The sequence below is a fragment of the Lepus europaeus genome, chromosome 16, assembly GCF_033115175.1.
Source record: "Lepus europaeus isolate LE1 chromosome 16, mLepTim1.pri, whole genome shotgun sequence".
Classification (NCBI taxonomy): Eukaryota; Metazoa; Chordata; class Mammalia; order Lagomorpha; family Leporidae; genus Lepus; species Lepus europaeus.
In genome coordinates, this window is record NC_084842.1 from 20144667 (window position 1) to 20160250 (window position 15584).

The 15584-nt window shown below is 38.0% G+C and overlaps 1 protein-coding gene across 2 annotated transcripts in view; it reads left to right on the forward strand.

Moving 5' to 3' along the window:
- ZDHHC2 (zinc finger DHHC-type palmitoyltransferase 2) overlaps window positions 1-15584 on the forward strand; it is an 83730-nt gene that overhangs the window by 62421 nt on the left and 5725 nt on the right. For both annotated transcript variants that reach the window (XM_062213761.1, XM_062213762.1), the window contains 7 exons: window positions 856-925; window positions 2025-2057; window positions 7481-7601; window positions 9719-9851; window positions 11768-11894; window positions 12175-12267; window positions 13663-13775. In XM_062213761.1, the coding sequence (XP_062069745.1) occupies window positions 856-925; window positions 2025-2057; window positions 7481-7601; window positions 9719-9851; window positions 11768-11894; window positions 12175-12267; window positions 13663-13775 (690 nt within the window). The remainder of the gene's footprint in view (window positions 1-855; window positions 926-2024; window positions 2058-7480; window positions 7602-9718; window positions 9852-11767; window positions 11895-12174; window positions 12268-13662; window positions 13776-15584) is intronic.

Below are 15584 nucleotides of genomic sequence, written 5' to 3' on the forward strand. Positions count from 1 at the left end.
ACAACATCATACTTAGTGAAATAAGCCAGTTCAAAAGGACAAGTACCATATGTTCTACCTGATGTGTGGTAACGAATAGTTCACCTAAAACATAATCTATAGAAGTGAAATTGACACTTTGAGATGTGATGATTTTTAACAGCCCTTGTCTCGACTGTTGAACAGTTTTTTTCATATTGTTTGTTGAAATCTTTACTTAATATAGAGTTAATCTTATGTGTATAAAGTTAATTGTAAATAGATCTTACTGGAAAATAAGAATGAGAATAGGAGAGGGATGAGGGAGAAGTGTGGGAGTGTGGATGGGAGGGCAGGTGGGGGGTAAGATCACTATGTTCCTAAAGTTGTATTTATGAAATATGTGAAGTTTTATACCTTAAATAAAAGGTTTCTGGGGACAAAAAAAAGAATTTACATTTTTCTATTGGAAGTACTTATTCAAGTACTTCTGGACTTCCGTGTCACCCAGTTGAAATGTGAGACCTTAGTTTAAGCAACTAGTAGGTCTTATTTGTAAATTTCTAAAGTGTGTTTCTTGATTGTATCCTAACCTAGTTACCATGGCAGGGTACAGGAAATAAAGATTTTATTGAAGAAGACATTGTTTACTTTGATAGGAATGGACACATGCATACCCTTTGACGGCCTTATTGTAACTATTGATAGTTGAGAACGCCTTAGAAAAAATTTCCCCAGAATTTCTTCCTGGGCAGTTTCTCCAGAGAACTGGGGCTATAAACAGTCATCCCACTTTTGTATTTCAACTGAGTCAGATATCTTATTTTTACCCAGTTTAAATTCAGTATATTCAGCTCATTATTAAATCCAAGACTGAGTGGAGCTTTCTGTTCCTAGCCATCCGCTACTGTGACAGATGCCAACTTATAAAACCAGATCGCTGCCATCACTGTTCCGTCTGCGATAAGTAAGGATACCTTTTTACTTCTAAAATGCCTGTGTGATAGTGAGCTTTCCCCTTGTTAAGTTTCTTTCTCTCTGTTTTCCAGATTATCTTCTTTTCTATTTAAATGTGATTCTCTAGGCTTTCTTTGGGAATATAATTGATACAGCCACTTGAATTAATAGCAGTGTGGCTTAGGGCCACAATCCATTGTCCCTTTCTCCCCAGATTCACTCTTATGTACATGGTTTTTAGCAGTTCTGGTTTTGGCTAGTTCAATTTAGCAAATACTCCACTTATTTTATGAGAGTTTTTATCTTTATAAAGATAACTTAGTTGAGTTCATGACAGTCAGATGTTGTTTTGCATTTAATATACTGCAAGGAAGCTACTACTTTCCTTAAGGATTGATACTAATGGAAAAGCTTTATTCAGGCTTTCTGTACATCTATTAACATTTTGCATTTTCTTTAACATAAGTGAGTTACATATTAATGTTAATAATTATATAAATTTGTTTTTATAAAATGAGTTGATTTGTATATTAAAATGTATATTTTGAATTTCAAGTTCTATTGTTATAACTAGAATTGTGTATAGTGCTTATTTTTTTAAGGATTTGTTTTTATTTATTTGAAATGCAGAATTAGAGAGAGAGAGACAAGAGAGATTCCATCCACAGGTTCTTTCCCCAAATGGTTGCAATAGCTGGGGCTGGGCCAGGCCAACGCCAGGATCTAGGAACTCCATCCTAGAGTTTTCCACATGGGTGGCACAAGGGTGACAAGGACCCGGGTACTTGGGCCGTCTTCTGCTGGTTTCCCAGGTTCATTAGCTGGGAGCTGGATCTGAAGTGGGGCAATGAATCATCCAGTACTTCAGCCAGCACCAGTTTGGGATGCTGGTGTTGCAAGTTGGGGCTTAACCTGCTGCACTACAACACTGACCCCCTAGTGTTTATTTTATTTAAGAACTTTGCTATTCAGCTTTAGGTTGGGTAAATAACTTTGTGATACTTTGTTTGCCCTAGGCCTTTGAAATAAGCATGCTTTATGTATTCTTTTTATAATTCAATATAATTAAAATTTTGAGGATGTTCAGTTTTGTGTTGTTTTGGTTTTAGATGTATTTTGAAGATGGATCATCATTGCCCATGGTGAGTATAGCTGTATACTTAAACAGGTCACTTATGTATTGAAATCTTTTGTAATGTAATATTATATTAGCAAACTTATGAGATACTTCCAAGCTTACCTTCTACTGTTTCTTTCATTAGCTCAAAGAGCTTTTATTCAGTAGAATTCCCATGAAGTAATTTTAAAATTAGTAGGTTAACAGTATGAAAGTGAATTTTGCAGGTTTGCTCAAGAACAAAGGGTTTTCTATATATGCACTTGGAAAAATTCAGAGACTCTAAAAGACCTTCCAGAAATACACACATGCATGTAACATATAAATTTTATACAGTAGCTCACTGGAAATTTCTAAGGAAGAGTTAAATCATCTGAAGTTGTAATAATTTATTTTAACTAAAACTTAACATTTAAAAGGGTGATGGAAGGTTTACAGCATTTTACATCTCTCACCAGTACACCTCTTCCTTTTCTTCTCCTAAAGTGTCACTATTATAAGAATGTGGGTCTTTCTTTTTAAAAAGGAAATACACATGTGATTTTCCTTATTTGTTTTTACTTACTTTGAAAGAATTACATAGACAGAAGGAGAGATAGAGAAAGAGTTCTTCCATCCATGCTTCACTCCCCGATGGCCTCAAGGGCCAGGGCTGGGTCAGGCCAAGGCCAGGAAACTGGGGCTTTATCTGGGTCTCCCATGTGGGTGCAAGGGGCCCAAAAGCTTGGGCCATGTTCTGCTGTTTTTCACAGGCCATTACTAGAGAGCTGGATCAGAAATGGAGCATCTGGCACATGTTGGCTTTACCTGCTATGCCACAATGCCAGCTCCAAGAATGTGGTTCTTAAAAAAAGATCTCTGTAATAACATCCCTTTGCGTACTAATTGATATTTGCATTCATCCTTTGGCTCATTCTTTTTTTCCTAGCAGCAACTGTTCCTCCCGAGTGTCTGTCAAGTTTTGACAAATCGTACCAAAGAAGTGAAAGGAAGGACACTTAAGACTATCTAGAGGCCAGCGCCGCGGCTCCATAGGCTAATCCTCCGCCTTGCGGCGCCGGCACGCCGGGTCTAGTCCCGGTCGGGGCGCCGGATTCTATCCCGGTTGCCCTTCTTCCAGTCCAGCTCTCTGCTGTGGCCCGGGAAGGCAGTGGAGGATGGCCCAAGTGCTTGGGCCCTGCACCCCATGGGAGACCAGGAGAAGCACCTGGCTCCTGCCATCGGATCAGCGTGATGCGCCGGCCGCGGCGGCCATTGGAGGGTGAACCAACGGCAAAAGGAAGACCTTTCTCTCTGTATCTCTCTCTCACTGTCCACTCTGCCTGTCCAAAAAAAAAAAAAAAAAAAAAAAAAAAGACTATCTAGAGTTTTTGAACTAAGCTCATTTTGCACCCCTTCATCTGATTTATTGCTGCTCTTGCCCCTGGGCGGCAATGTAAATGATGCTTCTCTGGCCTGCCACCCTCTGAGCATCCCCTCACAGAAAGCAGGAGCCACACACATCTCTTTGTGAAGGGTTTACATTTCAGTGACAAAATATCCACCTGGTGCTAGCTGAATGGAGTGACCATTTTTTGAAAGACTAACATTTATTTGAAAGGCATAATGACAGGGGGGAGAGAGAGAGAGAGAGGAGAGAGAGAGAGAGAGAGAGATTGATTCATTCCATTTACTGCTGCATGCCTGCCTGCAGAACTCACACCAGTCAGAGTGGGGTGAGACCAAAAGCAAGGGCCGAGAAATCAGTCCAGGTCTCCTATATGGGAGGCAGGAATCCAACTACCGAGGCCATCATCTGCTGCCTCCCAAGTACATTGCTGGAGCACAAAGGTGGATTGGAAGCAGAGGAGCCAGGATTCAAACCAGCATTCCAATATTTGATGCAGGCATCCCAAGTGTGGATTTAATCAGCCTTAGCACAATGCCTTCCCTGGCCATTTTATTTTACTTTTAAATTTCAATTAAAATTTTAAGTTATAAAATTTATAGGAATACAGAGCTCATCATCCTAAACTCAAAGACTAAGAGATAAACGTGCTCTCTCACTGCGCAGCCTGCTTCCCCCTCTCCCAGGGCATCAGTGTTTTGTTAATATGGCACTTTTTAGAATACATGTGTGTGGCCTTCCCTCTTGGTGTTTTGTTTTAACACAAATGACTACACTGTCAACTCAAACTGTCCCTCTGGGGTTTTTTTTCCACTTAATATATTCTGGAAATGGTTCTGTATCGGTGATTTCAGTGTCTCTGCTGTGGCCTGAGAATATTCCTTGAGAGCATCCAGGCAATCAATCTCATACTTGTGTTTTAACTAAAATATAGTTTTTGCTTTATTGAGTTTTCTACCAGAGAAGTGTTTTTTTTTCTTTTAGTATAAGTTTTTCATTTATCAACTAATTACTGTTACAATATTTTCACATGCTTGCCAAAAAGTTAGGTAACACAAATGAAAATAAATAATTTTAGCTTTAGTTAACTGAGTACCCTTTTTTTTTTTTTTTTTTTTGACAGGCAGAGTGGACAGTGAGAGAGAGACAGAGAGAAAGGTCTTCCTTTTTGCCGTTGGTTCACCCTCCAATGGCCGCCACGGTAGCGCTCGCAGCCAGCGCACCGCGCTGATCCGATGGCAGGAGCCAGGTGCTTCTCCTGGTCTCCCATGGGGTGCAGGGCCCAAGCACTTGGGCCATCCTCCACTGCCTTCCCGGGCCACAGCAGAGAGCTGGCCTGAAGAGGGGCAACCGGGACAGGATCGGTGCCCCGACCGGGACTAGAACCCGGTGTGCTGGCGCCGCAAGGTGGAGGATTAGCCTAGTGAGCCGCGGCGCCGGCCCTGAGTACCCTTTATATTCCAGAGACCAGACATATAATCTATAACTAACCCCAGTGACCGGAAAATGTAGAAATGTGTTGACTCATTTTATTTTTTAGGAAGAATATATTTAATTATTTGAAAAGCTGAATGACAGAGACAGGGAGGGAGACAGATAGGGAACACTCCTCAAATAACCACAACAGCCAGGACTGAGGCAAGCCAAAGTCAGGAGCCAGGAGCTCCATTCTGGTCTCCTACATGGGTGGCAGGGACCCAAGTATTTGGGCCATCTTCCTCTGCCTTCCCAAGGTGCATTAGCAGGGAGCTGGATTAGAAGCAGAATAGCTTGGACTGGAACTGAAATGTGGGTTTCACAAAAAGAAACTTAATTTGCCCTGAGCTGTCCCATTTTAAAGGCATTGAGTCAGGGGTGGGATGAGACTCAGATGAAGTTCAGGAGTGGACTCAAAGTCACTTAACATATTTTTTGGACTTGAAAGACCACATTCTTTCCAATATATTCAATAAGTTCTTTTTCCAGTTTAGACTCAGACAGTAATTGCCCTGAAGCAGAGTCCACAGCTAGCTGTGTTTCAACATTGAACTTCAGAAAATCAGAGGAATTTTAATCTAGACATGCTTGGCTTCTCCATATGGAATTTTCTTGTCTAGATGGAGTATGTGCAGACTTAGAATAAGTCCTTTCCTTTTCACATTGAGTCTACAAAGAAAGCAGTAGGCAGGTAAAATGTCTAACTAAAGGTGTCTTGTTAGGGAAACAGTAAGCTATTATGCAAAATGAATACTGTCACTTCGCTTCTCTAGTAACATACATACCAAAACAATGCATATCAAACTCTAAAATACTTGGTCTTTTAATCTGACTTTTTTACTGTGTTTCCTGGCTTAGATATGTCAAATGACTATACTCTGAAGTAAATTTTAAAGTAAGTTAAATTAGATGTTTTAATCTATGATGAAAGTCCTTTTCTAGCCATTAAAATGCTGTTTAACATTTAACACAAAAGCTGCTTCATGTAGAAAGAGAAACAGTTTTTCTTATCTCTTCCAATTTCCTCCTGTCCACAAGAATCCTTGTTTACAAAGTCTTAGAGACCCCTCACCTTTGTCTGCCTGTTCTTTCCCATTGAAATCAAGCAATATACAAAGGAAGTAGTCGGCATCTTTTTGAGACAGAATACAATTAAAATAGCTTGTACAGAACTATTTCCACTGTCATTTCTTGCCATTATTTCACTCAGATGCAAAAAAAAAAGGCAGTCTAAGCGATTGGTTCACCTTCCCGCCAGAACCTCTCACACTACAAACTCAACTGTTTTTTTGGCTTTTTTATATAGTTTACTTCTCACATACACGACCCTGAAATTCAAAATTTACTATAACTAATGTTGTTCCCTTTACCATATATATATATATATATATATGCACATATATATATTTATATTTATGTAGATTGTGAACACAGTTTCACTTTAAAAAATCTAGAGACATGTTCTTTTTATCAAAGTCAATAGAAATTGTTTTACCAACATTTGAATGAGAACAAAGACATTTGAGTAAAGGAAACAATATGATGCATATTTCATGTGTAATAGGTTCATTATACCAGTTAACAAAACTTAAATCCAACAAGGTATTGGCAGATTCCTGTGGATGTTGTATCACATTTTTACAAGGTCATACAGTAATGCCTTGTCTTTATGAAAAAGAAAAAAAAACCTGAAAGAAGTATGTCTATAAAATTATTTATATTCATATTTATATTTCTTGACAAGATAGTTTGAAATCTCCATCTCCCAATTTAGTGACTTTCAGAATAAGAAGGGAACATTTTTAAATTTCCATATTTGGAATCATAGAACATAGAGCTTTCAGAAATTATCTCAGAGTTTTATTTTACAGATTAAGAAAGTGACATGCTGATGGACAATGTAGCTTCCTAAGGGCTGTGTAACTTAGTGTTAAATGGGCATTATGACTCGGGCTGTCTGGCTCTTGGTCCTGTTTCTTTTCTTAAACTTCCCGTCTACATGCTTTTGCAAGCTGGTTGCTTCAGTGATGGCCTGTACTGGGTTAGTGAAGCTCTTTCATCTAATTTGAAAAACTTAACAGATTTTAATCTAATTAATTATAGTTGGAAATCAAACCAAAAGGTAACATAGAGGAAGAACTAGTGCATCCCCCCTAATCCTCTTGGTCTCTAACAAGCTTAATGCCTTTAGGCAAATGCTTATTTTTATAACTGGATATGAAATCTGGTTACATTGATCATAACTGATTAAAGCAATATTAAATATATTTTTTAAAGGTCTAAACACAGAAATTATTTTTATGGAATTTTTCATTACTTTTAAAATTTATTACTATATAGAGAGGATGGATTTCATGAATTTCATAGCCACAATTCCAAAAATACAATGAAATTTCCCTCCCTCCTTCCCACCAGGATTTTGATATTTTAATATTCATATCTATTAAGAAATGTTGTGAGTTAAATTAAATAAAATACCAGTAACTTTAAAGTGAGAGGAGGCTAAATACTGTGTTAAGTTGGGCATGTTGGTCCGTAGACTGGAGATATAAAACTCACTGAGAATGTCTTTGCTTTATTGACAGGGTGAACAATTGTGTTGGATTTTCAAATTATAAATTCTTCCTCCTTTTCTTGGCTTATTCTCTGCTGTACTGCCTTTTTATCGCTGCTACAGACTTACAGTATTTTGTCAAATTTTGGACAGTAAGTCATTACCTTGGTGACGTTTTCCAGTATGAAAAAGTGTATCATATAGATTTTCAGTAGACAATTATTTCAGACACTGATTTTGTAGAATTAATTTTTACAAGTCAATCCTCACTATTCGCAGATTCTGTGTTTCTTAATTCAACTACTCAATAAAATGATGTACAACAACCAAAGCAATACTGACAGAGCTTTCCTGGTCGTTTGCAGAGAAGTGCAGAGTAGCAAAAAGTCTGCATTGCCTCTTAACATACATTTCCAGTTAATGTCCAAGAAGACAATGCTCTGCCTTCTTGTTTCAGCTCTCAGACTGTAAACAAGTGTGCTTTTCACATTCTAATTAGTGCCCTTTGTTTGCAAGCTTTGTGCTTTTTTGTGGTGCTGAAGTGCTGTCTGGTGTTTCTAAACACAAGACTGAAAGACTGATGTCTTATGGAGGAGCTCTGTGTGTCACAGTTAACTTCATCCAGGCATGAGACATGTGCTTTTGGCAAAGAGTTCTGCATAAGTGAATCAATAGTATATATTAACTAAAGTATCTTTAATCAAAAACACACATGAACCAAGATTTATCTATTGATCAGTTGACAAAGCTGTGACTAGAGGCTTGTCAGAACCTAACCGTGTGTTTTCCCTACAGCTGTGGTTCAGTATTCACAAATTCAGTGTTTCTGGCAACTTTATCAAACATATACTGCGAATAACGAGAACTGACTAGATAAGTTTTTTGAGTACTTAGAAATAGAAGTATTTTCTTTAGGCTATTATATTTTTATAATTGCACATTGCAACAAAAATATCTTTAAGTCTTGAATTTTTATTAGGTTTCACTTTATAAGGCTTTAGGTGATGTTTGTTGCTATACTAAAACAAGTGTAGGCAAAAATTTGAAATGGAATATTTTCAATATCCATAGATAACTCCTTGTGAATACTCCAAGTTTTAGTAAAAAGCAGTTTATCCCCTGCCAGGATTGCCTTATTATTTTCATTAAATTATCCTTTATTACGATAACATTTTCTGAATTGCTAGATCATTTATGTTAAATTTGAACAAAATTGATACAAACAGATTGATGAATGCTTACTATATGCCAGATGCATTGCTAAGCATAAGGAATCACAGGTGAATGGACATGATCCCAGCATCCAAGGATACTTGCAAGTGTCTCGCTTGCTGGATAATCCCCAGTGAGTGTCTAGGACAACATTCAGCTCTCTGCTCCTCACTCCTGTGGATGGTTATCATTCCAAACCACACACATATTTGGAAAGGAATCACCGGGGTTTTCACTGTGTGGATTCTGCTGTCGAGAGCTGTGGGTGAGACCCTGTGACCTGTGTCAATCTGACCAATAGTACAAGGCATTAAAATACTGTGACCCTCTGTCAGAAGGGCCATCTCCTGGTAGCTCTGTAACTTCACTAAGTGTCCATGGCCAAGCCCTCCAGTATGGTGAGTCTAGGTCTCCTTGAATGTATAAAAGTGAAAGTCAAGATGACTTTGCTTTGAGGTGGCCTGTTCAGCGTATGGTTATAATAAGATTTATTTTAGACAGATGTACGCATTAGAGCTTTTCTTTGCCACTATTATTTAAAATAGCTTAAAGCATTATTGTGAATGTGTTCCATGTATTTATTCTTTTAATGTTATTGTTCATAGTAACATAGAACATCAATGAGAAGAGTATCTACAAGTGCCAGCTAACCTATTTTCTGTCACTGTAATAAAGCTATTTAAACATTTGTACATTTCTAGCGTGTTAACAAAACATGTTCAAGTAATAAATTTAAAACTATGGTTCATAGATCCTTGCTTCTTAATGTTATAGGTTACAAATATGGTTCCATAATTTTCCCATTTTTTGGTTATATAGAATAAGACCAGTATCCCACATTTAATACTTTTTCAAATATATTCATATTCCAGTAAACATTTATTTTAATCTGATAATATATATTTGTGTTTTCCTAAAGTTTTAATAGAAAGGCATGTATCTTTCTCCATATCTAAATTTAAGAGAAATATTAGGCAACAATACATTACTAATTTTCTTATAAAAGTAGGGGACTACTTATCCCTTTGACAACATATTTCTTCTTCCTTTTTTATAGAATGGTCTACCAGATACTCAAGCCAAGTTCCATATTATGTTTCTATTCTTTGCTGCAGCTATGTTTTCTGTCAGCTTATCTTCTCTGTTTGGCTATCATTGTTGGCTAGTCAGCAAAAATAAATCTACATTAGGTGAGTATCCAGTTATTGTAGTCATGTGTGTATATATATATATATATATATATATACATTGAAAGTTGTCATGAATAAATGCCAACTTGTTCTGAAAAGATAAAAATCATTTTTATTTCCCACATTTGTTTGTGGGATGTCACTTAAATACATCCAAGTTGACTCATTCCATGTGTTTATTGCTTGTCACTTGTGTTTATATATTATGGTGAACAAGGGAAAAACAGTACAATGAGTGGCACAAAAATTAATAGCTAATCATTAAAGTAATTGCAAAATGCAAAGTGCTTTGAAAGAAACAAAGAGGTTACTGAGGTCCGAGAAAAGGACTGGTGATGCTGCAAGAGAACCTGTGTAGAACGCTTGGTCAGGGAAGAGGTCACTGCAGCAAAGAAGTACTTGTCCTATGAAGTCGCTGGGGAAAGCGCCAGAACATAGAGAAAACAGCATGTTCATACATCCCTCAGTGCTTAGAGTGAAATATATATAGCTGTAAATGCCTGTTTTTAAAAGAAGTCAACCAATTACTTTACATTGTAAGGAGCTAGAAAAAGAGGAGCAAAGTAAACACAAAAACAGCAAAAGAAATGTAATAATAAAGATAGCAAATAAAGGAAACAGAAATAAAAAATATAGAGAAATCAATGAAATCTTTACTTGATTCTTAAAAACATCAACGAATTTGAGAAGCCTTGGCTGGGAAGGAAAAAGAAGAAAACACTCATCACAAAAATCGTAAATGAAAGTGAAGATAAGGACTAGCACTGTAGCATGACAAGTAAAAGCCTCCTCCTGCGATGCCAACATCCCATATGGGTGCCAATTCAGGTCCTGGTTGCTCCACTTCTGATCCAGCTCCCTGCTAATAGCCTGGGGAAAGCAGCAGAAGATGGCTCAAAGTGCTTGGGTCCTGGAAGAAGCTCCTGATTCCTGGGTTCAGCTTGGCCCAGTCCAACCATTGCAGCCATCTGGGGAGTAAAACAGTGGATGAAAGATATCTCTGTGTCTCTCCCTGATTTCTCTCTAACTCCAACTTCCAAATAAATAAATAAGTGGAGACATTGCTATTGACTTCACATAATTAAAAATGATTATAAGAGAATACCATGAAATACTCTACATCCAACATTAGGTAACCTAGATGAAATACACAAATTACTAGGAACACACAAATTACCAAACTGAGAAAAGAAGAAACAGGCGGCTGGTGCTGTGGTATAGTGGGTAAAACTGCTGCCTGCAGTGCCAACATCCCATATGGTTTTAGTCCTAGCTGCTCCTCTTCAGATCCAGCTCTCTGCTATGGCCTGGGAAAGCAGTAGAAGATGACTCAAGTCCTTGGGCCCCTGCACCTGCATGGGAGACCTGGAAGAAGCTCCTGGCTCTTGGTTTCGGATCGGCTCTGCTCTGGCCATTGTGGCCAATGGGAGAGTGAACCAGCAGATGGAATTCTCTCTCCCTCTTTCCCTTTCTCCCTCTCTCCCTCTCTCCCTCTCTCTCCTCCTCTTTCCCCTTCTTTCCCCCTTTCTCCCTCTCTCTCCCTCTCTTTCCCCCTCTTTCTCCCTTTCCCTCTCTCCCTCTCCTTCTCTCTCTATGTAACTCTTTCAAATAAATAAATGAATCTTAAAAAAAAATCTACAGCATCATAGTTTATGATGAAAACTGAAAGCATTCTCCCTAAGAACAGGAGCAAAACAAAGATGTCCCTCTTTATTACTGCTATTCAACAGGACATTTGAAGTTCTAATCACAGCAATTAGTCCAAAAAAGAATGACAACTATATGTCAGGGCAGTTGATAGCGCAGTACTCCCAAAAGGTCTGCTGTTGATTTTGGTTCACTTAATACCATTATTTCTAAATATCAGGGATCTTAGTGGATATATTCTTGTGCAATTGCTGTATCATCTCTTTTAGAGGCATTCAGGAGTCCAGTATTTCGACATGGAACTGATAAGAATGGATTCAGTTTGGGTTTCAGTAAAAACATGCGACAAGTTTTTGGTGATGAGAAGAAGTACTGGTTGCTACCCATTTTTTCAAGGTACTTTATTGTTAAATTTTTCAGGTTTTAAACTATTGAGAGTAATCCAGTGAAATAGAATTTCAAGAAAATTCCATTGGTCTGTAATTCTGCATAGAAACTCCGATTTTGAAAGTCTGGCTTTGTGATTCATTATTATATCAGTAAGAAATCAGTTAGCTCATTGTTTCCCTAAATGTTAACACTATGTTGAGGGCCATATTGCTCTTTGACACCAGCATTTTGACAGTTTAACTGTACTGTCTCTGTTATGATTTACCTGTAAGCTTTTATGTTACAGTCTGGGTGATGGCTGCTCCTTCCCAACTTGCCTTGTTAACCAGGATCCTGAACAACCATCCACTCCTGCAGGACTGAATTCAACAGCTAAAAAGTAATACCACATTGACTTTTTTTCATTTACTTACAAATGATATTTTATCTTCCTGCATCATTTTATTATATGCTCCTTTGTAGGAAAAAAAAAACCTAAAAGCATAATGTAATTTATTATAGTGTCTTCCACCTGGAGGAGGGAGGAACCAGGGTGCTATTGGGGTGAGCTATAGATTTGGAACTTCAGTTATATTTGTAAAATTCTTTCATAATCAAGAGGTGGGTATATAAGTGTTAATTGTCTAGACATTTTGGTTAACTGGAATATATTATGATTTATTTTAGTGTAGGAATGAAAATTTTTTAAAAAATCTATGTCAAAATTAGTTTCCTGCTCAATGGACAGGGTACAATTCCCCTCTGACTCTCCATAACTTTTCTCTGAGTGGTAATTGTTAGAGCAGAGAAACTTTGCTGTACCAGGCTTTTGGAGATCAAATGGAACCGTAGAACCTGCTGCAGCACTGTATTAGCAATGTGCACCTTATCTTTCATCCTCTTTGAAGACTGCTAAGCATTATCTGTGGATGGAGAAGGGAAGAGGTCTTGGAAATTCATTTCTTGGAGACTTTTGCTTCTGCTTTAAGCAATTTTCCACAAAATTGAGGAAAGCAACAGAAAGACCTGAAATTGGATCCTAAATTTGCTACTAACTGACAAAAGGCAGTTATTCTCAAACTTTTCTTCCTTTTTCCCTATCCATATATCACAGTGACTATTTTATTTAATATGTCTTTAAATTGGCATGTAAGCTTATTTTAAAATCAAACTTTATGTCACTGTAAAAAATGAGGAACTAGTATAATTTTCTGTAAAAAGAATATTACTTTAAAAATAAAATTGGCAATGAAATACTGTTGGGAAGTTCTAACTATATTCCTTTATCCTGCTAAAGGAATGGGATTGAGGGCTCTTCTCTATATAAAGTGGAGATTTGACAGAGGTAGAGATTGTCATCTTATTGTAATTAAAAGAATGAAAAGACCGTGAAGAGAGAACTCTTCTCTCATTGTGAGTCAATGTTTTCAGTGCATTATTCTTGTGTTCCCCATATTGTCTTGAATACCTCCACCAGTCATCTCACATCACAAGTGGTTTGAGTTCCATACTTTGAATTCCACTCAACAATAATATCAAGAGTGATCTTAACCTCTTGCAACCTCATTTTGGTGTAAAGTACATTTTGAGAGCAGAAGTGCATAAGCCATAGGGCTCCATCTTGTATGATGGTAAAACTATGGATCAGATGCAACTATGTTCAACTGCTCTTTAAATGGGAATTGCTGGGTAAATTTGTATTAATTCTTTCAGATGGGTTGAATACCATCTAATGAAATTTAGTATCCATGGTCAGGGTTAAAAAAATTAACTTAATATGATTGTTACTACCCAGTCCTGAAAACCATCCGTTTCCTGCAAAGCCACTGAGAGAATCCCAAAGCCACCTTCTTACTGACTCTCAGTCTTGGACAGAAAGCAACATAAACCCTGGAAGAGGCAAAGCTGGTAAGGGTGTGTTTGGCTATTTTGTGATTTATTTTATTTTTCAAAGATAAAAGTGATGAAAAATCCCATTTTATTACCTACAGAACTTTTGTTACTGTGGAGGTAGACTCCCACTATAAATTTAGAACTATTTTCAAAAAACTTATATTTTTGAGGTACTTAGATCAATAGCTATTAAAAGCAGAAAATCACTTTGTGAAGATAGATCTACATTGCTTTTTTTTTCTAGCTTAAAGAACCAAATCTGTATCAGTGAACACTAAAAATATGGTATAAATTTAAAATCTAAAGTATTAAAAATGAAAACTGCAATCAATTCAGACAGAAAGTCGAAAAATACCTACTGAAAAGAATCTTAAATTATGCAGTTCTTTTACTGTTCAGTTGTTACTGTTCAATTTCAAAGTGTCAGCCGGCGCTGCGGCTCACTAGGCTAATCCTCCGCCTTGCGGCGCCGGCACACCGGGTTCTAGTCCCGGTCGGGGCACCGATCCTGTCCCGGTTGCCCCTCTTCCAGGCCAGCTCTCTGCTGTGGCCAGGGAGTGCAGTGGAGGATGGCCCAAGTGCTTGGGCCCTGCACCCCATGGGAGACCAGGAGAAGCACCTGGCTCCTGGCTTCGGATCAGCGCGGTGCGCCGGCCATTGGAGGGTGAACCAACGGCAAAGGAAGACCTTTCTCTCTGTCTCTCTCTCACTGTCCACTCTGCCTGTCAAAAAAAAAAAAAAAAATTTCAGAGTGTCAGTAAAGTGAGTTCATAATTACCATAACTTCAGCTACCCCTGACTTCTTCATATCTCAATCATACTTCTCTTGTTATTATGTTGATTTTAATCTTTTTTATTTATTTAGTCAACGTAGATTATTAGCAAAGAACAAGCAAGGCTTGAAGTTAGACCTGATTTCAAATCCCAATTTGGGCACCCACTAGTGTGTTATATTTGTTAAATTATCTAACCTCTTTCAGACTTAGCTTATACATCTTTAAAATACTATTTCTCAGGATTGGAAGGACTAAGCAAAATAATTTAATGATACAAGTGGTGTGTCTTTGTACATGTGATGTTCCTGTAAATGAGGACAAAACCATACTTCTACAGCTGACACACTGTTAGCCAGAAAATATCCAGACTGACTAATTTAATTCATTACTTTTTTTTTTTTTTTTTTTACAGGCAGAGTGGATAGTGAGAGAGAGAGAGAGAGAGACAGAGAGAAAGGTCTTCCTTTTTGCCGCTGGTTCACCCTCCAATGGTCGCTGCGGCTGGCGCATCTCGCTGATCCAAAGCCAGGAGCCAGGTGCTTCTCCTGGTCTCCCATGCGGGTGCAGGGCCCAAGCACTTGGGCCATCCTCCACTGCCTTCCTGGGCCATAGCAGAGAGCTGGCCTGGAAGAGGGGCAACCGGGATAGAATCCAGCGCCCCAACTGGGACTAGAACCCCGTGTGCCGACGCCGCAAGGCGGAGGATTAACCTATTAAGCCACGGCACTGGCCTACATCTTTTCTTTTTAACTTCTAGTCTTCAAAGTCTTGTACTGCCTGACTTTGGTTCATTGCACATGAAAATGTTTATTGACTTATTTGAAATTTAGTGATTGTGAAATACAATTTAGTATTCCTGAGTAAAATTTATCTAATACATAATCAGTTATAGTCTCCTAAAATAAAAGCTTTCTTTAAAAAGTCATACTTTTAAGGAATATATGACCGTCAAAGGTCCCCATGACTTGAGAGGAGTATACGTAATTTGGTCTCTCTCTTCATCTTAAAATGTGCCATTTCAGTTTCAAGCCTATATGAAGAACTAGGC